At 42.5% G+C, this 25337-nt stretch overlaps 1 protein-coding gene across 1 annotated transcript in view; it reads left to right on the forward strand.

The window, feature by feature from the left end:
• Positions 1 to 25337, forward strand: part of LOC142741794 (uncharacterized) — a 659023-nt gene that overhangs the window by 359404 nt on the left and 274282 nt on the right. The window contains exons 71-77 of the mRNA XM_075851126.1: positions 887 to 1106; positions 2469 to 2558; positions 3925 to 4110; positions 4826 to 4985; positions 5455 to 5603; positions 23207 to 23424; positions 24875 to 25015. Of these exons, the coding sequence (XP_075707241.1) occupies positions 887 to 1106; positions 2469 to 2558; positions 3925 to 4110; positions 4826 to 4985; positions 5455 to 5603; positions 23207 to 23424; positions 24875 to 25015 (1164 nt within the window). The remainder of the gene's footprint in view (positions 1 to 886; positions 1107 to 2468; positions 2559 to 3924; positions 4111 to 4825; positions 4986 to 5454; positions 5604 to 23206; positions 23425 to 24874; positions 25016 to 25337) is intronic.

Below are 25337 nucleotides of genomic sequence, written 5' to 3' on the forward strand. Positions count from 1 at the left end.
AAAATAATAGTTTGATGGTAGTTACAAGTATACATTGCAATGGCAGTCCTTAAGCATGGGTATCTATAATGCAGCTACGGTAATGAGTGCATCGGAGTAGAGTAATGGCCACGTGTAGTCCTGATCGGTGGGGACAGAGGGCAAGTTATATTCGAAGTAGAACTTCCCACTTGGCTAATTGGTCCAGATGGATCACCTGACTGGCTCCACAGCACCTCAATTGTAAATGTGTATAAAGACCTTGGGGGTGTTTAAGGTCGCTATTTTTCTTTGTGTTCTATGATCTGTATGATCCTGACAATGGTTCACAATTGGCCAAAAATGCTCCCAACTTCTCCATGTTCTGTTGTTCATATCAATCCTTACTGTTAAAGGTGGCCAACCATGGACAAACTTAAATTTTTTTGAGACATTTATTGCTTGGAACCCCACTATTGTGGCAAAAAGGCAGTAGTCTTTGTTTTTTTTGTCATAATTAATACATTTTTGCCTCTGTAGAACCTGACTGTTATAAAGTAAACACAATTGGGTGTTATATTGCTATCTTATATAATGATAAAGATTAATACAGTCATCATAGGAATAATGTAGCAGAATAAATATTTCATAAAATAATATGGAAAAAAATATAGATAGGTTATTACACTGACTTCTCTTAGGCACATTCAGTGTGTTTCTATAAGCTGCATGAAAAAGGATGATGTAGCTTTTGGTTTACTGCACACAAATCTGCAAGCTGGGGAAGAGCGATGTTCAGAGGCTACGAAAACAACAATATAGAAGCAGCCTGTAAAGATTCCAGCCCTTTAGATAACCCACACCAAGCTCCATTCTATGAAGTGACAACTCTATTTAACTGTCTATAATATCTTTAATCTTTTTGAAGCTTCTTGACGAGGAGAACAAGAAATACGCTGCTATTGTAAGTTCCCTTCCAGACAGGCTCAGTGGGATCCCAGGAAGTACAGCCATGGCAGCAGGATTAGTGTCGTACCTTGGTACTTATGAGCACCACTTTCGACAGCTCATGCTAACTGTGGAGTGGCCCACGGCTGTGAAAGAGAGAGGTTTTCCGTTAATGATAGACTCGATTGACCCAGATAAAGGTAATATAAATCTAGTTAAATATATATGTGCACTAAAATATATTTTGTATGGTCGAATAAAAAGGAAAGCCGCAGAAGGGCCGCACTGTCCGTGAGATTTCTATAAGATTCTTTTTAAGCCTACGTATTGCAGAAATTAATATTACATAATATTTAGATCATACAAGAGAGAGGAACATGTATGCTCAATAAATATATCGATACTATTATTATAATACAATATCTCACCTAATAATTCTATATATAGAGCTATAGAAAGACCCAGCCACTGTAACAGGTCAGAACATTGGTGCTGAATCTCTTGAGTACAATAAAAGCGATATACTGAAAGAGATGCTGTTGCCTCTACTGTCTTTCTGGATTAATACTTGGGAGTGAAGACCATCCCATGTGCGTACTTAAATCCTGGCACGTGATCGGGTCGTTTGCTATCTCACTCTCTACACATTGGTGGTGCTATTAATTCTATATATCACATGCCAGCGATATGATTAAGGGTGAATGTCACCTGTGATTTATTGACTCATACAATTTGATAAGAAAAGATAAGTAATCTAGTATCAGTTTACCATCCGTTGGTCTATCTGTCAATATTTGTTGCATGTTTTTACATCCGTTTGTTTATGGGTTTTTTTTGTAAATAACCCACAATTTCACATCTTGTTTAGGTTTTCTGGTAGATTTCTTTTATGTTTCCAAATAAGAGAAACAACAAATAAGAAGAAGTAGGTGGGGTCCTATAAGAAATTGTTAACAGATGGGCCCAGTATTGGATGGGAAATGTAGTTTATTGGGGCTACAATTAAAACAATTAAATAAAAAAACAAAAAATGAAAAAAAGGCGATGGATGACAATAACCAGTCTTTAGGCTCATGAGGATTAGGGTATGTGCACACGACCTCTTTTCAGACGTAATGGAGGCGTTTTACGCCTCGAATTACACCTGAAAAGACGGCTCCAATACTTCGGCAAACATCTGCCCATTGCTTGCAATGGGTCTTACGATGTTCTGTGCAGATGAGATGTCATTTTACGCGTCGCTGTCAAAAGACGGCGCGTAAAATTACGGCCGTGTCAAAGAAGTGCAGGACACTTCTTGGGACGTAATTGGAGCCGTTTTTCATTGACTCCAATGAAAACCAGCTCCAATTACGTCCGTAAAAGACGTCGCGAAAAACGCGTGCACTTGTATAAACTTCTGAAATTCTGGAGCTGTTTTCTCCTGAAAACAGCTCCGTAATTTCAGACATATTTGGCGTTGTCGTGTGCACATACCCTTATACCGAACTTGATGTAATCCTAACATGTTTATCCCTTCATCACTTACCAGTCTTACAGTTTAGTTGTATATTGTTATGTAGGACGCGTGATTGAGTTCTCTGTTATATTCACCTGTAATTCTCCAGTGAATAATCCTACAAGCAATCACAGTGGTGAACAACAAGATGAAGGTATGTATAAGATTATAGTAACCTAGCCTACTAGACTACTAAAGCTAGTTGCACATTTTGTTATCATAAATGAAACAAGCTATATTTTAGTAATGAAGTAACAATTGTCATGTCCTTAATAGACAGCCACAAAGTCTGCAATACATTTAGCCTAGGTTCAGACACTGGTTTTTTTTATGGGGGGGGGGGGCTTTGTTCTTCTCCCCTCTCTTAAATCTGCTCCTATTCACCAGAAAACTAAGGTGTTTAAGCTCTTAAACTCATTGTCTATCATACAGCATTGCGTTAAAATAAACATTAAGGATTGAGGAAACGTCACTATTATTCCAGTAAATGCAATGTTTTACTACCTCTTTCACAACGTCAGCAGAGCCATATCCTATATGGATAATAGCATGAGCAATTGCATATACACCACTGTTCAAAAGTTTAGGGTCACTTCGAAATTTCCTAATTTTTGAAAGAAAAGCACAGTTTTTTTCAATGAAGATAACATTAAATTAATCAGAAATACACTCTATACATTGTTAATGTGCTAAATGACTACTCTAGCTGCAAACGTCTGGTTTTTAATGCAATATCTACATAGGTGTATAGAGGCCCATTTCCAGCAACCATCACTCCAGTGTTCTAATGGTACATTGTGTTTGCTAACTGTGTTAGAAGGCTAATGGATGATTAGAAAACACTTGAAAACCCTTGTGCAATTATGTTAGCACCGCTGTAAACAGTTTTGCTGTTTAGAGGAGCTATAAAACTGACCTTCCTTTGAGCTAGTTGAGAATCTGGAGCATTACATTTGTGGGTTTGATTAAACTCTCAAAATGGCTAGAAAAAGAGAGCTTTCATGTGAAAATCGACAGTCTATTCTTGTTCTTAGAAATGAAGGCTATTCCATTCCTTTTGAAACTCATTTGATATATATAAGTGTGAGTTTTCATGGAAAACACAAAATTGTCTGGGTGACCCCAAACTTTTGAACGGTAGTGTAAATATAACCCAAAATGTTTCTGTGTACTTACATTTTAAAGTAAATGTGATACGTATTTAAAGTTTTAAAACTTAGTGGAAATAGCACAATCTGGTGATCTGGTTTAGTGTTTTGCTGTACCCTATTGTATATCACTTCTATATTTGTTTATGTTTTTTACATTTTACATTCAAGACTAAATAAATACTATATATCTGTTACACTAAAAAAGTATAAATATTTTGTCCCCCCATGGTCACCCTAAGGGGTTTATGCCACGGAGTGCGGTAGGCTCACATGAGGCTTACAAATGGTTTTATTTTTTATTTGTTATATCTTTCTTGCATTTTACTTGTTTCATCTGAACTCAAAAGTAATATTATTTGTGTTCCACAGGAAATCAAAATATCAGTATGGGGAATGGTAACAGGCACCCAGACCAAGAAAAAATCACGACAAATGACTTGTCGTTGTGCAATCAATGTTCACCCATCATTACAGATGAGCTATATATGGACTTTATAAAGGCTCTTCTAATGAGAATTGTGCCAGATGAAGATATTCAAAAGTGGTTAACAAAAGGTAATATCATACAAACTGACACCACAACACAAGCACTATGTCTGAGTAAGTTCAAATGATCATTGCGTTATGACATCATGTTAAAACACTAGTGGTATTAAAATATAACTGTACTGTTTGCTATTCTAATTTTCTGGAACTTTTCTGTATTTTAAGGATTGTGTCACAAAGTCATCAAAAGTTCTTGAAAAGTTTTTGTCAGAAGTGTCAGAACAACATAAAGTGGCGCTTTTTTTATTTTTATTCATGTGGCTTAAATATACCGTATGTGCTGTATATAAAGAGCAAATTATGAAATTTCCCTCCTCTTACATGTGGCCCAGTGTATTTTACTACAATCAAAATCATAGTAATGATTTTTATTACTCATTGAAGAAATCAAGCACAGTATTAAAAAAATGTATGAAGAATAATGGTTATATTTCTGGTGACATTTAAAACAATTGCACGACTAACCTCAAGTATATAAATAGTTTTTACTACTATTTGTGCTTTTTTATAACTGCCGTGTTATCTTTATGAACATTGATGTTTATGGATTTTCAAATAGTTTTTGTTCTCTTGTGTGAATTTAATTGAATTATACGTCTACATGTCATTATTGGGCTTGGCTCACCTTGTTATTGGACAGGTGGTGACCTTGCTGCTGAGCCAAAATATGGGCAAAAACTGTTATTGGGCCTCTGCTCAATATAAATATGTTTTTCTCCTGCAGACTGGACTCCTCAGCAGATGGAGAATGCAGCTATACTTTCCTTTTCTTGGCAGCGTCCGGTTATACTAATAGATCCATGTTTCAATGGAGAGATGTGGGTTCAAGATATTCTTGCGACATCCCCAGGAAAGCCATTCTCTTCCATAAATCTACAAGCACGGTAAGATTAAGTAATTTCAGTTTCAGCTAATTTTTCTGGGAAAAAATTGATTTCTTATAACAGAGCACTAATAGAAAAAAAATCTTGTTTCTTAGAAGTTTCTTTTTAACCTTACATTAATACAGTAATATGATTAATACAATACTATGAAAGTCAAATTGGTGGTGATGTTGAGCGGGCTCCACTGATCCAGAGAATGGGGGTGCCAGTACACAAGGAAATAGTACCCACACATGCACTGTCTCTCTTCCTTAACTCTTTCCCACCATGAATTGTAATGGTGAATTACGGCTTGTTCCCACAAACCGTTGTACTATTATGGCACAGTAAGGGCATAGGAGCTGTGCCTGTGACATCGCTTGCGGGTGTACCTGCATTCAGGCAGGAAAACATATTAATAAAATAATGGATTGGATTATATGATGTTCTGCAAATACTTTTTACATGTTACACCTTTTTTTCTGATTAGGCAAGGAAGCAGTATTTTGGTACCGATTGAAAAGACAATTTTGTCCGGCGGCACACTGATTTTAAGCAACTACTGCAGCAAATGGGATGACAAAATTATGCCTCTTATTGACCACTGCTACGCAGTTAATGACGAAAGCCATCAACAAGGTCCTTTTTAACATTGATCTCTAGAAGCTGATATCAATGGATGTTTGAAATGGAATAAAATAAAGAAAAATGTAAAGTGCAATAGACAAAAAAAAGTGGGAGACAACTGGGTTAACTTGACAGAAATTATCAAAGTAAAATAAGACATACAAAACGTGCCGAAGTAGAGATACACTGCACAGCATGGGCGGAAATACCATAGGTGTAATCTGTGCAGCTGTACAGGGACCCACTCTCACCTTAAAAGCAGCTAACAGCTTTCTACGGTCTTCTAGATTAGCCGATCTAGTGAATTTAATATCCGACAATTATTAGTGTATTGTTAGATAAACATAAGGGGAGTGCACTATGAGCTAATGGAGAGCAAGAGGGGCCCATATACTTTTTGTGCACAGGGGTCCTCTGCTGTCTGTGTCCGCCTCTGATGTACTGTATGTTGCACTCAGTGCCAGTCTTTAACACCTTGGAACAAATGCAGTTGCTTTGGAACCCCAGGGGTCAGGCCCCTTGACAGTGCCATAACTTTAAACTATATCTGCATCCTCAGGATGCAGATACAGTTGTGGTCATTGGCGTAACAATCGCCATAGCAGCCGAAGCAGCTGCTACAGGGCCTGGGCTGCCGGCACCACTTTAAACTGTATCTGCATCCCCAGGGCACAGATACAGACCTTTCATTTTATCTGCACCCTCAGGACACAGATTCAATTGAATACAATATGGGAGCAGGGAGCTGTTGGCTCCATACTTCATCCTTCATTTTCTGACCACTGACCACAGTGCAGACTGGCATGATTCTGTCATTGTGCTAGCCTGTGCTGAGCCACCGACTGCACATGCTGGAAAAGGCCTGAAGAAAATGCTGCTGAAACAGGGCTATGTGTGTAATACTTTAATTATGTTAGGGGGCACTATTTCTGTGTAAGGGGGGATGGGCATCACTACTGTATAGGGGCACAAACAGGGCATCACTACTTTGTGGGGGCCACTCAGGGGGCATCACTGTGTGGGTGGCCCTAAGAGGAAATCCTTACTTTGTAGGGGCCACTAAGGATGCATCACTACTGTGTGAGGGGCACTATGGAGAATTAATTACTGTGAGGGGGCACTATGGAGAATTAATTACTGTGAGGGGGCACTAAGGGAAGATTATTACTGTGAGGGGGCACTAAGGGGACATTAATTCTGTGAAGTGCACTAAGGAGGCAAAAAATTATTTAATTAGGGCCCCAGACATAACTTTGCTTGGGGCCCTAGAAATGCCAAATCCATCCCTGGTTCCTGGTTAATGAGATTAGACAGAGGAAGGAAGGATAGGATCCAGCGCTGGGTCGAGTTTAAAATGGATTTTCTGTTCCAAGTTTCGGACGACTGTCCTCGACTACAGCCAAGTTTAAGGACGCGGCAGTCGTCCGAAACGCGTAGGCCCCGAGGACAATACCTCCACCTTCTTACACACCCAGGACATATACAACTGGACTTCCTTTTAAACCGATGCCAATAAACTTGGAACAGAAAATCCATTTTAAACTCGACCCAGCGCTGGATCCTATCCTTCCTTCCTTTGCTATTCCACCGTGTGCCGACACGAGGATCCGAGTGCTACTCTACAAACACACTGGAGTGTGTTAGGTGAGCTGGAGGTTTCCTCCCCAGTTTCTATTACTTGAGATTAGACAGACACATGTATCAAATTAAATGTCCTAGAAAAAAAGGTGCACTTTTTACAAATGCAGTTTATACAGCTTTAGGAAATTTTACATAAAATGGGCATCGCCAATATATTAGCCAAATGTATTATAGATGGACATTTTGTGTTATAGATAGACATGTTGTTGCAAAATATTGACATATAAGTGCGCCAGCCATCAGGGTTTATCTTGCCCATCAGAGTGCCAGGGGATACTCTGTTGAGTCCAGTATCTATCTATCTATCTATCTATCTATCTATCTATCTATCTATCTATCTATCTATCTATCTATCTATCTATCTATCTATCTATCTATCTATCTATCTATCTATTCTCTCTCTCACTTTCTCTAAATAACCCATATAGACTTAAGACCCTTTTACACGGGCCAATCATCGGACAAACGAGCAGTCATATGAATGCTCATTCCTGATAATTACCCTTTGTAAATAGGGCAACCATTAGCCGATTAACGAGCAGGATCCGCTTATTTATGCAGCCAATAAAATAGTCGGCAGCGCATTTCCCTGTATAAACTGGAAGATGTGCTGCCGCCATAATGTAAACGTATGAGGACAAACAATTGTAGTAACAATCACTCGTCCCCATACATAACCAATCATTGCTCCTTCTTGAAGGAGTAAACATATGCCGGTCAACGACGGCCGATCAAAGAGCAGGCCGTGTAAAAAGACCCTTAGGTAAATTCTTAATGAATTTATGTTATATTTGACAATTTAGTTATTTTCATAGCTTTGAAATTAATTGATAATGTATATTTTAACAGATCTCTTTACCCTTCACTATCATTTTAAACGTTTTCATTACTAAGTAAACAGTTTTTCTGAGAAGTATATTTTGGAGCCTTGCACTGTGGTAAACACCATCCTATTTGGAGAGAACAGTGATTCCCCATATTTTCTATTTCTAGACACTGTTGGCAATGTCGTGTAAATTACATTAAAAAAAGATATTTGGGAAATAAAAAACCAGTGGAGAGCTATAAACTCTATATAGTGATGATTAGATTTTGATGGCCTAATATGCTTTACAACTTTTCAGATATGCTTCTTTAAAGAATGAAAACAGCATTATTTGAAATAGTGTTTTGCTGCAGTTTGTAATGTGCTGGATGTTGCAGGTTCTTAGTACATAATAGGTTTAAAATGATATCTTCAGTCTTAATTTGTACCGCACATAACAGTCCACAACAGCAGCCTTTCTGATGTAGAATATTTTTTCCCTGTACATTTCTGCACTCTCTAACTCCACTAATAATATAAATGTTTTTGTAATGGCAGGGGGTAGGGAGACGGACAAGTGAGCCCTAATCTACCCGCCACTCTGTCCCTGGCTACTTGCAATGACCCGCCCTAGGCGACGGGGTACAACTGGGCGGCGGTCCCTGCGCTCAGTAAGTGCACGACAAACACAACAAACATACAAAGGAACACAAGCAAGGAAAAGGGGCAGTTGCCCACGGCAACACCGTGAGCAACCAGAGTGGTGAACCAAGCCAGGAGTGTGCGAGGTACAAAACGAAAAGCAGAAGAGTAGTCGGTAAGCTAGGGTCTGTATGGAGCAGGATCAAAAATAGCAGGAGCTGTAGCTGGGCCAGGAAACCACAAGGAAAGAATCACAAGCACCGAGGGACAGGAAGGGCAGGCTTAAATAGACCGAGGGCGGGAGCTAGCTGAGTCTGGCCAGGTTACGATAGGCTCTCCCACTCCTAAGCCTGCCAGCCTGAATGGTGGAAGCAGGAGTCAGTCTCAGGGATGTATTCTCAGGTGCTGACTGACTAGTTCTGGGAGTTAACCCCGAAGCTGTGCCTGGCAGATCCTTTACAGTACCCCCCCTTTTATGAGGGGCCACCGGACCCTTTCTAAGTGGACCTGGCTTACTGGGGAAACGCAGGTGGAACCTCCTGACCAATACCCCAGCGTGAACATCCCGGGCGGGTACCCAAGTCCTCTCCTCGGGCCCGTATCCTCTCCAATGGACCAGGTACTGGAGGGAGCCTTGGACGATCTTGCTGTCCACAATCCTGGCCACCTCGAATTCCACCCCCTCAGGGGTGAGGACGGGAACAGGAGGTCTCCTCGAGGGAGCCAAGGACGGGGAGCAGCATTTGAGGAGGGAGGCATGAAACACGTCATGTATCCGAAAAGACGGGGGTAACTCCAGCCGGAAGGAGACAGGATTGAGGACCTCAATGACCTTATACGGCCCAATAAACCGGGGAGCAAACTTCTTGGACGGAACCTTGAGACGCAAGTTCCTAGACGACAACCACACCAGATCCCGGACCATAAACAGGGGGTTAGCAGAACGTTTTTTATCAGCCTGAGTTTTTTGTACGCTCTGGGACACCTCTAGGTTTTTCTGAACCTGGGCCCAGACTGTGCACAGTTCCCGATGAACGACCTCTACCTCGGGATTGTTGGAACTACCAGGTGAAACGGAGGAGAACCGTGGATTAAACCCAAAATTACAAAAAAAAGGAGAGACCCCTGACGAGTTACTGACCCGGTTATTAAGGGAAAATTCGGCGAGGGGAATGAAAGAGACCCAATAAAATTGACAGTCAGAGACAAAACACCTTAAGTATTGTTCTAGAGATTGATTAGTCCTCTCCGTTTGGCCATTGGTTTCAGGATGGAAGGCAGAGGAGAAGGACAGATCAATCCCCAACTTCATACAGAAGGCTCTCCAAAACAATGAAACAAATTGTACCCCTCTGTCCGAAACAATATTGACAGGGACCCCATGGAGACGCAGGATGTGTTTGACAAACAAGGTAGCCAACGTTTTGGCGTTGGGTAGTTTCTTGAGGGGCACAAAGTGGCACATCTTACTGAAGCGGTCCACCACCACCCACACCACCGACTTGCCTTGGGATGGAGGCAAATCGGTGATAAAATCCATGGAGATATGTGTCCAAGGTCTCTGGGGAATGGGCAACGAACGCAGTAAGCCCGCTGGTCGGGACCTGGGAGTCTTGGACCTAGCACAAACCTCACAAGCGGCGACGTAGGCCTTAACGTCTTTAAGCAACCCAGGCCACCAATAATTTCTGGTAATGAGGTGTTTGGTACCCAGGATGCCTGGATGGCCAGATAGTGCGGAGTCATGATTTTCCCTAAGTACCCTTAGCCGGAATTGCAGGGGAACAAACAGCTTGTCCTCAGGAAGGTTCCCGGGAGCTGCACCTTAATCAGCAGCAATATCAGAGACTAAATCAGAATCGATCGAGGAAATGATTATACCTGGAGGCAAAATACAAGCAGGATCTTCCTCCGAAGGAGGGCTGGCCATGAAGCTACGCGACAGTGCATCAGCCTTAATATTTTTAGACCCAGCCCTATAGGTAACCAAAAAATTGAATCTGGTAAAAAATAACGCCCATCGAGCTTGTCTCGGGTTTAGCCTCCGGGCAGATTCTAGGAAAACCAGATTCTTGTGGTCGGTAAGGACCGTTACCTGGTGCCTAGCCCCCTCCAGGAAGTGGCGCCACTCTTCAAATGCCCATTTAATGGCTAAGAGTTCGCGGTTGCCAATATCATAGTTACTTTCAGTTGGCGAAAACTTCCTGGAGAAGTAGGCACAGGGGCGGAGATGGGTGAGGGACCTGGTACCCTGGGACAAGACAGCCCTCACTCCCACCTCAGATGCGTCAACTTCCACGATAAATGGCTCCATTTGGTTGGGCTGAACCAGCCCCGGGGGGCCGAGACAAAGCACTTCTTAAGGACCTCAAAAGCCTGGACAGCCTCAGGAGGCCAGTGGAGGAGATCAGCACCTTTGCGAGTGAGGTCCGTAAGGGGCTTAGCGATGACCGAGAAGTTAGCAATAAATCTCCTGTAATAATTAGCGAACCCCAAAAAACACTGTAACGCCTTCAGGGAGGCAGGTTGGACCCATTCCGCCACAGCCTGAACCTTGGCGGGGTCCATGCGGAATTCATGAGGAGTGAGGATTTGACCCAAAAATGGAATCTCCTGTACCCCAAACACACATTTTTCGGTTTTGGCAAACAGTTTGTTTTCCCGAAGGACCTGCAGCACCTTCCTGACATGCTCAATGTGGGAGGACCAGTCCTTGGAAAACACCAGTATGTCATCAAGGTACACTACCAGAAAAATCCCCAGGTAATTTCTCAAAATCTCATTTATGAAATTCTGGAAGACCGCAGGGGCATTACACAACCCAAATGGCATGACGAGGTATTCGAAATGGCCTTCGGGCGTGTTAAACGCAGTCTTCCACTCATCCCCCTCTTTGATGCGAATAAGGTTATACGCCCCCCGTAGATCCAATTTAGAAAACCATTGGGCCCCCTGAACCTGATTAAAGAGATCAGGAATCAAAGGAAGGGGATACTGGTTCCTTACCGTGACCTTATTCAGGCTACGGTAGTCAATACATGGCCTAAGACCACCATCCTTCTTCCCCACGAAGAAGAAGCCAGCACCTACCGGAGAAGAAGAGGGACGAATGTAACCCTTGGCCAGGGATTCCTGGATATACACTCTCATAGCTTCACGTTCGGGACAAGAAAGATTAAATATCCTACCCTTAGGAAGCTTAGCTCCTGGTACCAATTCGATAGCGCAATCGTATTCTCTATGAGGAGGTAACACTTCGGAGGCCTCCCTAGAGAAAACATCAGCGAAGTCCTGAACAAACTCGGGTAGCGTATTCGCCTCCTTAGGGGGAGAAATAGAATTAACAGAAAAACATGACGTACAACATTCATTACCCCATTTGGTTAGCTCCCCAGTATTCCAGTCAAACGTGGGATTATGCAACTGCAACCAGGGAAGACCTAGAACCAAATCGTACGATAATCCCTGCATCAACAGTACAGAGCATTGCTCCAAATGCATGGAGCCAACAAGGAGTTCAAAAACAGGGGTATGCTGTGTAAAATAACCATTAGCAAGAGGAGTGGAGTCGATACCCACTACCGGGACAGGTTTAGGCAAATCAATCAGAGGCATAGCAAGGGACATATCAAATTCCACAGACATGATATTAGTAGAGGACCCTGAATCCACAAAGGCACTGCCGGTAGCAGACCTACCACCAAAAGAGACCTGAAAGGGAAGCAAGATCTTAGTATGTTTCATATTTACGGGAAATACCTGTGCGTCCAAGTGACCTCCCCGATGATCACTTAGACGCGGAAGTTCTCTGGCTGTAATCTTACGCTTAGGACAGTTGTTCACTTGATGCTTGTCGTCCCCACAGTAGAAGCAGAGACCATTCTTCCTGCGGAATTCTCTACGTTGTTGGGGGGACACGGGGGCCCCGAGTTGCATAGGTATCTCTGAATCTTTCGGGGAGGAACGAAGCAACGGAGCTTCGGGAGGCATCATGGGGGAGTCGGAGGAGAAAACACATAAACGTTCACGTTGTCGTTCCCTGAGACGTCGGTCAAGTCGTACCGCTAAAGCCATAACCTGGTCTAGGGAGTCAGAAGAGGGAGAGCTAACTAGCAGGTCTTTCAGGGCATTCGACAGACCCAACCTAAACTGGCACCTTAAGGCAGGGTCATTCCACCGAGAAGCTACGCACCACTTCCGAAAGTCAGAGTAATACTCCTCAACAGGTCTCTTACCCTGACTTAATGTCACCAGCTGACTCTCGGCAAAGGCAGTCCTGTCAGTCTCGTCATAAATAAGTCAGAGAGCAGAAAAGAAACAATCAACGGAGGAAAGTTCAGGGGCGTCAGGAGCCAAGGAGAAGGCCCACTCTTGGGGCCCTTCCTGGAGCCGGGACATAATTATACCCACCCGCTGGCTCTCAGAACCTGAGGAATGAGGCTTTAAACGAAAGTAAAGCCTACAACTCTCCCGAAAGGAGAGAAAAGCCCTCCGGTCCCCTGAGAACCGGTCGGGCAACTTGAGGTGGTGTTCAAGAGGTGCGGTGAGGGGAACTACCAGGGTAGCATCAGGCTGGTTGACCCTCTGAGCCAGGGCCTGGACCTGTAGGGAGAGACCCTGCATTTGCTGAGCCAGGGTCTCACGGGGATCCATAGTGGTGTCAGGGACCAGGGGTAGACTAGGTATGGGCTTGTGATTATGTAATGGCAGGGGGTAGGGAGACGGACAAGTGAGCCCTAATCTACCCGCCACTCTGTCCCTGCCTACTTGCAACGACCCGCCCTAGGCGACGGGGTACAACTGGGCAGCGGTCCCTGCGCTCAGTAAGTGCACGACAAACACAACAAACATACAAAGGAACACAAGCAAGGAAAAGGGGCAGTTGCCCACGGCAACACCGTGAGCAACCAGAGTGGTGAACGAGCCGAGTCAAGCCAGGAGTGTGCGAGGTACAAAACGAAAAGCAGAAGAGTAGTCGGTAAGCCAGGGTCTGTATGGAGCAGGATCAAAAATAGCAGGAGCTGTAGCTGGGCCAGGAAACCACAAGGAAAGAATCACAAGCACCGAGGGACAGGAAGGGCAGGCTTAAATAGACCGAGGGCGGGAGCTAGCTGAGTCTGGCCAGGTTACGATAGGCTCTCCCACTCCTAAGCCTGCCAGCCTGAATGGTGGAAGCAGGAGTCAGTCTCAGGGATGTATTCTCAGGTGCTGACTGACTAGTTCTGGGAGTTAACCTCGAAGCTGTGCCTGGCAGATCCTTTACAGTTTTCTATAATTAGGGAATAAACGATATTAATTGTGAACTCATAAGTGTATCTCTTTGAGAATCCAGACAACCTTTGCAAGTGGATTTGAAAAAACTATAAGAGGCTATAAAAGTCTAAATCAAACGTACATATAGATGCAATTTATACATATAGTTTTACTCATCCCACAAATTGGAATGTCCTCAGAACCAGAACCAAGCTCAGTACATATATACAACACCAGAACCAAGCTCAGTACATAGATACAGTACTAGAACAAAGCTCAGTGCATATATACAGCAGCAGAAACAAGCCGTGTAAATATATACAGCCCCAGAACCAAGCTCAGTACATATGTACAACAACAGAACCAAGATCAGTACATAAATATAATACTAGAACCAAGCTCAGTAAATACAACACCAGAACCAAGCTCAGTACATATATACAGCACCTGTAAAGGATCTGCCAGGCACAACTTCTGTGTACACGCCCATAGGTAATCAGTCTGCACCTGAGTCTATGTCTCTGAGACTGACTCCATCTTCCACCACTCAGGATGGCAGGCTTAGGAGCGGGAGAGCCTATCGCAGCCTGGCCAGACGGAGCTAGCTCCCGCCCTCTGTCTATTTATACCTGCCTTTCCTGTTCCTCCTTTGCTTGTGATTCTTCTCGTGTGGATTCCTGGCCCAGCTACAGCTTCTAACTATTTGATCCTGCTCCATACTGACCCTGGCTTACTGACTACTCTCCTGCTCTGCGTTTGGTACCTCGTTCACTCCTGGTTTGACTCTGCTCGTTCACCACTCTTGTTGCTCACGGTGTTGCCGTGGGCAACTGCCCCATTTCCCTTAGCTTTGTGTACCCTTGTCTGTTTGTCTCGTGCACTTACTGAGCGTAGGGACCGCCGCTCAGTTGTACCCCGTCGCCTAGGGCGGGTCATTGCAAGTAGGCAGGGACAGAGTGGCGGGTAGATTAGGGCTCACTTGTCCGTTTCCCTACCCCCATCATTACAGCACCAGAACAAATCTCAGTACATATATACAGTACTAGAACCAAGCTCAATACATATATACAGCACCAGAACAAAGCTTAGTACGTATATACAGCCCCAGAATCAAGCTCAGTATATAAATTCAACACCAGAACCAAGCTCAGTACATAAACACAGCACAAAACCAAGCTCAGTACATAAATACAGCACCAGATCAAAGCTCAATACATATATACAGCACCAGAACTAAGCTCAGTACATATATATACAACATCAGAACCAAGCTCAGTACATATATACAGCACCAGCACAAATACAGCTCCGTACAGAGATAATTTGAAAATTTAGTTTAACCCCTCCCATATTAGTTTCAATTATCACTGTGTTATTCAAAGTCTTTTGATAGTTTTCCCTAGAATATATATTGAATTGCTCACTGATTTTTAGTCTAGTTCTGATAATCATGTAACTACATGTATCCAATTCATAAATTGTATCTGCGTATAATTAATAATGCAGATGTAACAATATTTACTACTAGTGCTTTTGCACTTACATTGATGCTTTCAGTAACGATAAATTGGTAGGCCAAAACGATACGTGCTCTAAGCCTATTGTGAGTCTAGTCTGGATTTAGATATAATACTATATTTGTATATATTTTTTATTTTTGTATTTTTATAATTATTTTTTTGTATTTTATTATTTTATCTCCAAGCTAGACTTCTAATATAAATAGGCAGTAATTCACGCAGGTGTCATATTTCCTTTTCTCCTACTCTGATAGTACTGCTAGTGTAGTCAGGGACCTTGTTCCCATATGTTCTGCCCTACAACCAGTACTCTAGGATAGTTGTGCAGCTTCTCAATCCCAGATTGCTGCACTGCTTCAGAGTTAGCCAGCTCTATATTAACTGAAACACAGTCAATACTGCGGCTACTGAGTAATAGTCCTAGTTGAAGCTCTAATATCGTTCATCCTTAAATTGTCAGCCCTACGCGTTTCATTACTTATATTAAGATCTGCCGTAACTCTTCAGGGGCCTGCAGATTTTAATCTTGTTGATAGTGTTAGCACTCAATGTATTAAAGGCATCGATTCATGCCTAACGTGGGGTCCAGTTTGCTAGCCGCAGAGTGAGCCCCCCAAAGAGCAGTGGGTGCTGACGCCGGCCCTGGGTCTGAGAATCTGACTGACTGCTGAAGGCTCTATGGGGAAGAATTATACTGCAAGGTTGGGGGTCTGACTTACTGCTGAGGTCTGAGCAGTCATAGACGCTCAAAAACGTCCCCCCTGCAGTATAATAACTACCGAGGTCTCTTTGGGGGGATAATCCCCCCCATAGAGCCCTTTGCAGGAAGTGAGATGCTTAGACCACCCCCCTTGCAAACAGCCAACATGCTTAGATGCCCCCCAATCCCTAGCATTGGCCGTCGATTACCTTTTTAAGTTAAAAACGGGCAGGAGGCTGAGCTCAGTAAGCGTCTCTCAGTTATTTTTAGACAGAGCTCATCTCCGTCTCAGCCCAGCCAGCGTCTCCTCTGTGTCTTCTCTGGCGCTCCAGCTCTGCTCTGGCGGTGCGGGCAGCATCAGGGTAGGGGCGTGTTCTAGCAGATGTGCCTATCACCACACGTCTGCTAGATAAGGGCTCTTAAAGGAATAGTGCGGCCGCGGCAGGGGAAGGATAGGGAAACAAATATGGAGAACAGCCCTAAAAGTTTACTAGGGGACTGGCCCAGGGGGGCACATGCTCCCTGGCCCAGCCTGCCCTTAGCGGCAGCATCAGCACCCGGCCGAGTGCGCCCCCCAGGGGTAGTGGGCACTTGCCTAAGTTTGCCTGGTGCTGACGCCAGCCCTGTACTTAAACTGTACTGTTCTCTATCTGTGCTACATGTACTGTACTGATCCCTATCTGTGCTGTATGTACTGTACTGTTCTATATTTGTACTACATGTACTATCCTGTTCTCTACCTGTACTACATGTACTGTACTGCTCTCTACCTGTGCTACATGTACTGTACTGCTCACTATTTGTACTACATGTACTGTACTTCTATCTACCTGTCCTATATGTACTGCACTGCTCTCTATTTGTACTACATGTATTGTACTGCTCTTGTACTACATGTATTGTACCGTACTGCTCTCTATCTGTACTACATGTACTGTACTGCTCTCTACCTGTACTTTACCTGTATTATACTTGTAGTACATGTATTGTACTGCTCTCTTCATTGTCTATATGTATTGTGCTGCTCTCTACCCATGCTACTTGACCTGTGCTCTATATCTGTGCTACAGTGGTCCCTAATAGAGCATAAGAAAAGGGTTTGTCAAGATATATTCCAGGGGTATACCCAGGACTGTATTTATGATAAGGCACATGAGGGTTGGTGCCTATAGTGGAAATTAGGAAGAGGCACCTTATACGAAGACTTGGCAAATACCCCCAAAAAATGTAAATACAATAATAATACAAGAAACCACACAAGGCGTACACTACGAATCAATGGACAGTAAATTGTAAGGGAAAGGGTAGAAAAGTGTGTGGGTATGTTACAGTTCTTGTTAAAAAAATGATAACTATTATTAATAACTGAACTAAGCTCTTTAAGAACGCTAGGGTGTAACCCATCTGGTCCCAGGGGCCTTGTGTACATTTATTTAATTTAACTTAGCTTGGACCATATCTACATTCAGCAAATTCAGTATATCAACTGATATATTAACAGCACTGGCACCGGCTACATCAGCTGATCTTTCTTCTGTTGTATATACAGAGTACCCATTTAGTAACTCTGCCTTCTTTTGATCCACTGTGACCAACTCCCCATTATCACTATTTAGGGGTCCTACATGTTCAGACCTTGGCTTTTTTCCATTTTCATACTTGAAGAATTTTCTGGGCCACCTGCCTATCATTTTGTATTTTTGCTGATTTTATAAACTTTTTACAGATTTTATTAAGCACTTTATAATTTATCAAGGTTACAGCTGTACCCTCAAATCTGTATTTTTCAAATGCCCTTTTTTTTGTTATGTCTTGCCCTTTTTAAAGAAGGTGTAAGCCATGTGGGGTTTAATTTTAGTCGTTTATAATTGTTACCTATAGGAATAAATTTTGCACTATAATTACCTTAAGTAGATTTTAAAATCTCCCATTTATCATTTGTACCATTATTTGACATTAGTTCTTCCCAGTCTATATCCTGAATTCCAGCCCTCACCCTGGGGAAATTGGCCTTCTTAAAATGAAGTGTTTTTGCCCTCCCAGCCTGTGTTTGTTTTTTACAGTATAGGTAAAATAGAACTACAGGGTGGGCCATTTATATGGATACACCTAAATAAAATGGGAATGGTTGGTGATATTAACTTCCTGTTTGTGGCACATTAGTATATGGGAGGGGGGAAACTTTTCAAGCTGGGTGTTGACCATGGTGGCCATTTTGAAGTCGGCCATTTTGTATCCAACTTTAGTTTTTTCAATGGGAAGAGGGTCATGTGACACATCAAACTTATTGAGAATTTCACAAGAAAAACAATGGTGTGCTTGGTTTTAACGTTACTTTATTCTTTCATGAGTTATTTACAAGTTTCTGACCACTTATAAAATGTGTTCAAAGTGCTGCCCATCGTGTTGGATTGTCAATGCAACCCTCTTCTCCCACTCTTCACACACTGATAGCAACACCGCAGAAGAAATGCTAGCACAGGCTTCCAGTATCCATAGTTTCAGTTGCTGCACATCTCGTATCTTCACAGCATAGACAATTGCCTTCAGATGACCCCAAAGATAAAAGTCTAAGGGGGTCAGATCGGGAGGCATTTCTTCTGCAGTGTTGCTATCAGTGTGTGAAGAGTGGGAGAAGAGGGTTGCATTGACAATCCAACACAATGGGCAGCACTTTGAACACATTTTATAAGTGGTCAGAAACTTGTAAATAACTCATGAAAGAATAAAGTAACGTTAAAACCAAGCACACCATTGTTTTTCTTGTGAAATTCTCGATAAGTTTGATGTGTCACATGACCCTCTTCCCATTGAAAAAACTAAAGTTGGATACAAAATGGCCGACTTCAAAATGGCCGCCATGGTCAACACCCAGCTTGAAAAGTTTCCCCCCTCCCATATACTAATGTGCCACAAACAGGAAGTTAATATCACCAACCATTCCCATTTTATTTAGGTGTATCCATATAAATGGCCCACCCTGTATATTGTGATCGGCGTTACCGAGGTTTTCATGAACATTGACATTTCCAACAAGTTTTGCATTACTAGAAATGACCAGATCCAACAGAACTTCACCTCTAGTCGGGTCTTCCACAAACTGGCCCATAATATTTTCCTGAAAATGGTTAAGGAAATTTCTCCCCTTAGCAGTTTAAGCCGAACCATGACACCAATTAATATCCCGGTAATTAAAATCTCCCATTATCACTACAGTACCAGCCTGTGCAGCCCGCTCCATTTGTTTATGTATTTGAGCTTCTATCTCCTCAGTTATATAGCGGGGCCCATAGATTACACCAAATTAAATTTTTTCAGTGTTTACCTCCCTTTGTAATTCCACCCACAAGGTTTCAATCTCCTCACAATCTTCACCCACTATTGTCTCTTTCACACTCGCCTTAATATCACTTCTCACATACAGACATACACCACCACCTTTCCTATTTGTCCTGTATTTCAGAAACAGTGTAAAACCATGTAGATTTACAGCCCAGTTGTGTGAAGAGTCTAGCCATGTTTCAGCAACACCAACTATATCTATATTTTCCTCCAGTACCAAGGCCTCCATCTCCCCCATTTTGCTTGCTAGACTTCTGGCATTTGTGAACATATACTTTAACTTGCCTTTCAATTTTTCACTTTCAGTATCAGAAATGAGATTATTTGACATTATTTGGGCATTTTTATTTTCATTGCTGTTTTGTAACAAAAGGCTCTCCTTATCCTGTTGTCTAGTCCTCTCCCTACAGGCTATTTCTCCCCCACCAATATAGTCTCCCTTCTCTCTAACCTAACTACCCTTTTATTTTCTACATTGACCTCCCTCCTCAGCCCTACTTTAAATACTACGCCAACCCAGCTAGAATTCTCTCCCCCATCACAGTGGACCCCTTTCCATTTAGATGCAAATCATCTGCAGAATACAGTTTGTACCCTAGTGAAAAGTCAGCCCAGTGCTCACGGAACCCAAAGCCTTCTACTCTACACCAAGACTTAAGCCATGCATTTAATTCCCTGAGCACCCGCTGTCTTTTCTGTGATGCACATGGCACAGGCAGTATTCCTGAGAATGCTACCTTGGAGGTCCTTTCCTTAAGCTTGTATCCTAGTTCTTTAAAATTATTCTTAAGGCTCCTCCACCTACCATGTATTCTATCATTGGTACTGACATGGGCCACGACAGCTGGATCATCACCAGCCACTCCCAGTAATTTATCCACTCATTCTACCACATGCTGAACCCTGGCACCAGGGAGACAGCAAACCATTCGGTTGAGGCAGTCTTGGCGACAAATTATTCTATCCGTCTTCCTGTTTATAGAACCCCCTACAACTACTAATTGTCTTGCCTTACCTGCATTACCATCCCACGACTACTAACTGGGCTGTTCTCCCCGCTGTTAGGGAGATCAGTATCCACTATGGCTGCCATTTCTGAGTCCGAAACCCTCGCATCATCACCCAACTTGGCAATTTTGCTTGGAATATCAGAAACAGGATTGGCCTTCCTTTTCTTGGTCCTCTTTTTACTGCCCCTAACTAAATTAACCCAGCTACTTGCCTGATCCTGCTGACCCATGTCTTCACCCTCCAGTTCTACCCCACTAACTGCTTGCTCATTAGGCAGCATGCTCCGCTCTAGATTGTCTATCGCCCTCAGTAGTGCATTTTGCTCCTCCAGATCTCTAATGCAAGCTTCCAGGTGAACAACATACTCACATATGTCACAGAGGTATTCACCCTGGAACTCCGGCTCCAGTCGTGTATACATATGGCAAACTGTACACTGAATAAAACCTCCTATCTTGCAGTCCATTATCCCAGTTACAAAAAAATTGTGAACAATTGTTAAAGTAAAAGAAAAGAAGAGTACTTACAGGTAATTTAACTCCTCTTTTCAACTCCGGTTTAGTAACTCCACTTTTTTCCACAAGCCACTTAATTTAGCAAGGCCAAAACAGAGCATGCTCAACTGAGGCCTGCAGGCTAATTTATATCACCTGAGAGCAGTTAAACCCTCCCCCTAGTCAGCTAAACAGCAGACATCAGAAGCTAAGAAGGAAAAAAAGGGTTTTAAATTGTGTCAGTTTTGCTAGCTTCTATTAGCAAGCACTCAATTCATATATCAAACACAGTTTCACACACACAGTATCACACCCAGGAACACAGCAAACCAATTCGGTTTAATAACTCTACTTGATCCACAAGTCACTTAATTTAGCAAGCACAAACACAGAGCATATTGATTATTAAAATGTTTGTATTGTGTTGCTCTCTACCGATGCTATTTGACCTGTGCTGCTCTATATGTGTGCTACAGTGGTCCCTAAAAGAGCATATGAAAGGGGTTGTCAAAATGTTTTCCAGGGCTATACTTAGGACTGTATTTATGATCAATGTTTCCTCTTATTCTTGGCAGCTCCTGAGTGGGGCAGTTAGGGAGCAGGGCCAGTCTCCATCAATGGTGGGTGATCTGATGACCAAAAGTAATACCCCCAGTAATCGCTAATATAGCGTACTAAATAAGAGAAGAAAACTTATTTTAAATTAGTTTGAATTACTCTTTTAAATACTATAATATTACAAGTCCACCAGTAAAATAGACCGTTATGAACACCAATTATAGGCATCAATGAAAGAATCCCTCTCTTACACCACTGTCATTGTAGATAGCGCCACACAGCCCCCCTGTAGATAGCGTCACACAGACCCCCTGTAGATAGTGTTAAACCCCTCCCTGTAGATACTGCCACACAAAGCCCCCCCTGTAGATAGCATCACACGCAGACCCCCTCTACATAGGGCCACACAACCCCCTGTATATAGCATCACACACAGACCCCCTCTAGATAGGGCCACACAACCCCCTGTAGATAGTGCCACACATACCCCCCTGTAGATATTGCCACACAGCCCCCCCTGTAGATAGGGCCATGCAGCCCCCTGTAGATAGCGCCATGCAACCCCCCTGTAGATAATGCTATACAGCCCCCTTGTATATACTGCCACACAGCAATCCCCCCTCCCCCTGTATATACTGCCACACTGCATTCCCCCCTCCCCTTGTATATACTGCCACACAGCAATCCCCCGTACCCTTGTATATACTGCCACACAGAAATCCCGCCTCCCCTTGTATATACTGCCACACAGCAATCCCCCTCCCCTTGTATATACTGCCACACAGGCCCCCTCCCCTTGTATATACTTCCACACAGCAATCCCCGCTCCCCTTGTATATACTGCCACACAACCCCCTCCCCTTGTATATACTGCCACACAGCAATCCCCGCTCCCCTTGTATATACTGCCACACAGCCCCCTCCCCTTGTATATACTGCCACACAGCAATCCCCAGCCTGCGCAGGGAGTCTTCCCAGTGCCTTATAGGCTGCAGGCCTAACGTGGTTTGTAGCATATAGTATTCATTTGTATCTGCGTCCTGAGGATGCACATACAAGTGAATGTGGCTGTCGCTAGCACCGGAGCCCCCTTAGGCTCGAACATTTTCTTAGTCCTGTCCCTGTTGGTTCTGCAGACTGTCTTCTTTTTCCTTCAGTCCTATAAACAGTCTAATGTTTTCTTGTTAGCTCCTCAAGCTACTATTCTTACTCCCACTGTGCATAGGGAAAAAGCTGTCAATCATCGGCGGCTGGCAGGTTCCCTTTAACACTAGATTTTGGAATATGGCTGTAATTTTAGCACAATAATATTAGTGGGGTTTGGCAATATAGATTGTCTTAAAATGGAAAAATAAAATCAATGCATATTTGTAACACAATGGGAAAGATCTTTCAAAATTGGTGCAAAAGGATACGTGGAAAAGCTGCCTATAGCAATCAATTAGATTGTGTGTTTTATTTCCAAAAGGGCTTCTAAAATTACATGCATCAGTTTTGATACATATCTCCCTATGTACATTAGTGAGTTGTGCATTTATATCTATAAATCTGTTGTACTAAGATATGAACAACCTCTTGGGAAGGGATACTCATACTCAAGTACTGCAAAAGTATTGACTTTATTTGACAGTTGATACCTCCTCTTTTAGGGTCTTCCTCAATCATTTCTTTTAATGGACATCGACTTCTCTGTGCTGATGACTTCAAGCTCTACTTAGCTGCCTGGGAACTGGAGCCCCATCTCAACACTGCCATAAATTCAGGAACAACCATTATAAATTACAATTTCTCTAAAGGAAGCCTGCTTGAGTTACTAATCAGAAGAGCATTTACAAAACTTCAGCCTAATCTGTGCAACCGCTTTGTTGTAAGTTGTCAGTAAATTAGATATATACTGTATGGCTGTTTTTTAAAATGTTGAGTTTCAGATAGCTAGCTGTGAAGATACCAGCAAATGAACTATGACAAAAATTTTCAATATAACATATACCGTACATTTACTATGATCCTTTCATGACTTTAAGGGTATGTTTAGACAGCAAACGAAAGACGGCTGTAAAATACAGAGCTATTTTCAAGGGAAAACAGCCTCTGATTTTCAGCCGTGTTTTATGCATCAAGTATTTTTTTTATGCGTTTTTACGGCCGTTTTTGGAGCTGTTTTTCTACTGAGATAATGAAAAACTGTTCCAAAAATGGCTCAAGAAGTGACATGCACCTCTTTTTTATGGGGCGTTTTTTTACGCGCCGTTTTTGCAAACGGCTGCTTAAAAAACTCCCTGTGGGAACGAAATGCAGGTTTTCCCATTGAAATCAATGGGCAGACATTCAGCCCCCGTATTTTTAGCTGTTTTTCAGGGCGTTTACGGGCCAAAAAATGGCTGAAAATAAGCTGTGTGAACATACCCTAAGTATGAATACTAGTTAGGCCAGTTGCACACGGACGTGTTCGTTCCGTTATATATGGACCGTATGTCGGCAGTATTTCCCGGACCGAACACAGTTCAGGGAGGCGGGCTCATAGCGTCATAGTTATCTATCATGCTAGGAGTCCCTACCTCCCCGCGGGAATACGGTCCCGTACTGTAATCATGTTTTCAGTACAGGACAGTATTCCTGTTGGGAGGCATGGAGTCCTAGCATCATAGATAATCATGATGCTAGGAGCCCGCCTCCCTGAACTGTGTTTGGTCTGGGAAATACGGCCGACACACGTACCGTAAATCACGGACTTAACATGCCCATATGAAAACCGGCCTAAGAGTCCTATAATAGTAATTGACCTCGGTTTTTTTATGTATATGCCATATGTGGTTCCTTACCCAAAAAAAACAAAAACATATACAGTATATAGTGCATTCCCATTGTTTTAGTGGGATCAATTTTTTTGCACTAATGTGTCCAAAAGGTGATTTCTTGTCATTCATTTCGGCCTCAAATTTATTTTTTAACATGCCAAATAGTACTGCATGTTGGATTCGTTAATACGTAGGAAATCTGGAGCAACATCAGTTGCCATCAGTTTTTTGCATCAATCAGATAGGCGATGGAAAAATGGCAGCCGGGTACTTAAGATTAATTAAGTTTTACATTAAAATCAATGGGACGACTCATGGCCAATGCTGTCTCATTGTCACCCAATAAAACCAGTGTACCTCACAATACCAAGTGCAAAGTTGTTATCTTAAAGGAATGATAGCCAGAAAATATAAAATAGGCAAATATTGCAGCCTTGAGCCTTCCTCAGTGTAAAATAGGTCTGAGTGTAGAAATACACCTAAAGGAGAGAAAAATCAATGTATGTATCTTCTTTACAGGACATGGGAAACATTATTCTGAAACACCAGCAGAGCTTAAAAGAACTGGAAAAGAAAAGCAGAGAATGTTTACTTTCTTCAGAATTAATCAGTGTGCAAGACGATGTCAGTATCATTACACTTTTCGAGGAGAAGAAAAAAGTAAGCCATATGCAAAAAGTTCAATACTTATTTACACAAATCATTAACTAAGCAAAGTATTATATTCAACAACTAGATCATTATTATGTTTGCTGAAAATTTTCAGAAACAGAAGCATTTATGTCAATAGGCTTTGTATGGTATTGCAGCCCTTTTTAAAGGCTACTAGTATGTATTTTATTTAAATAAATAGATTAGTCAGTGTGATTAGTGTAACTTTGTAAATTATTAAAAATTCCTTTTACTTTTGTAGATACAGCTGTTCTGTATTTTCTATACAGAACAGCTTTTTTCGTACAGAACAGCTGTATCGTTCACATTA

This window comes from Rhinoderma darwinii, chromosome 2 (genome assembly GCF_050947455.1).
Source record: "Rhinoderma darwinii isolate aRhiDar2 chromosome 2, aRhiDar2.hap1, whole genome shotgun sequence".
Lineage (NCBI taxonomy): Eukaryota > Metazoa > Chordata > Amphibia > Anura > Rhinodermatidae > Rhinoderma > Rhinoderma darwinii.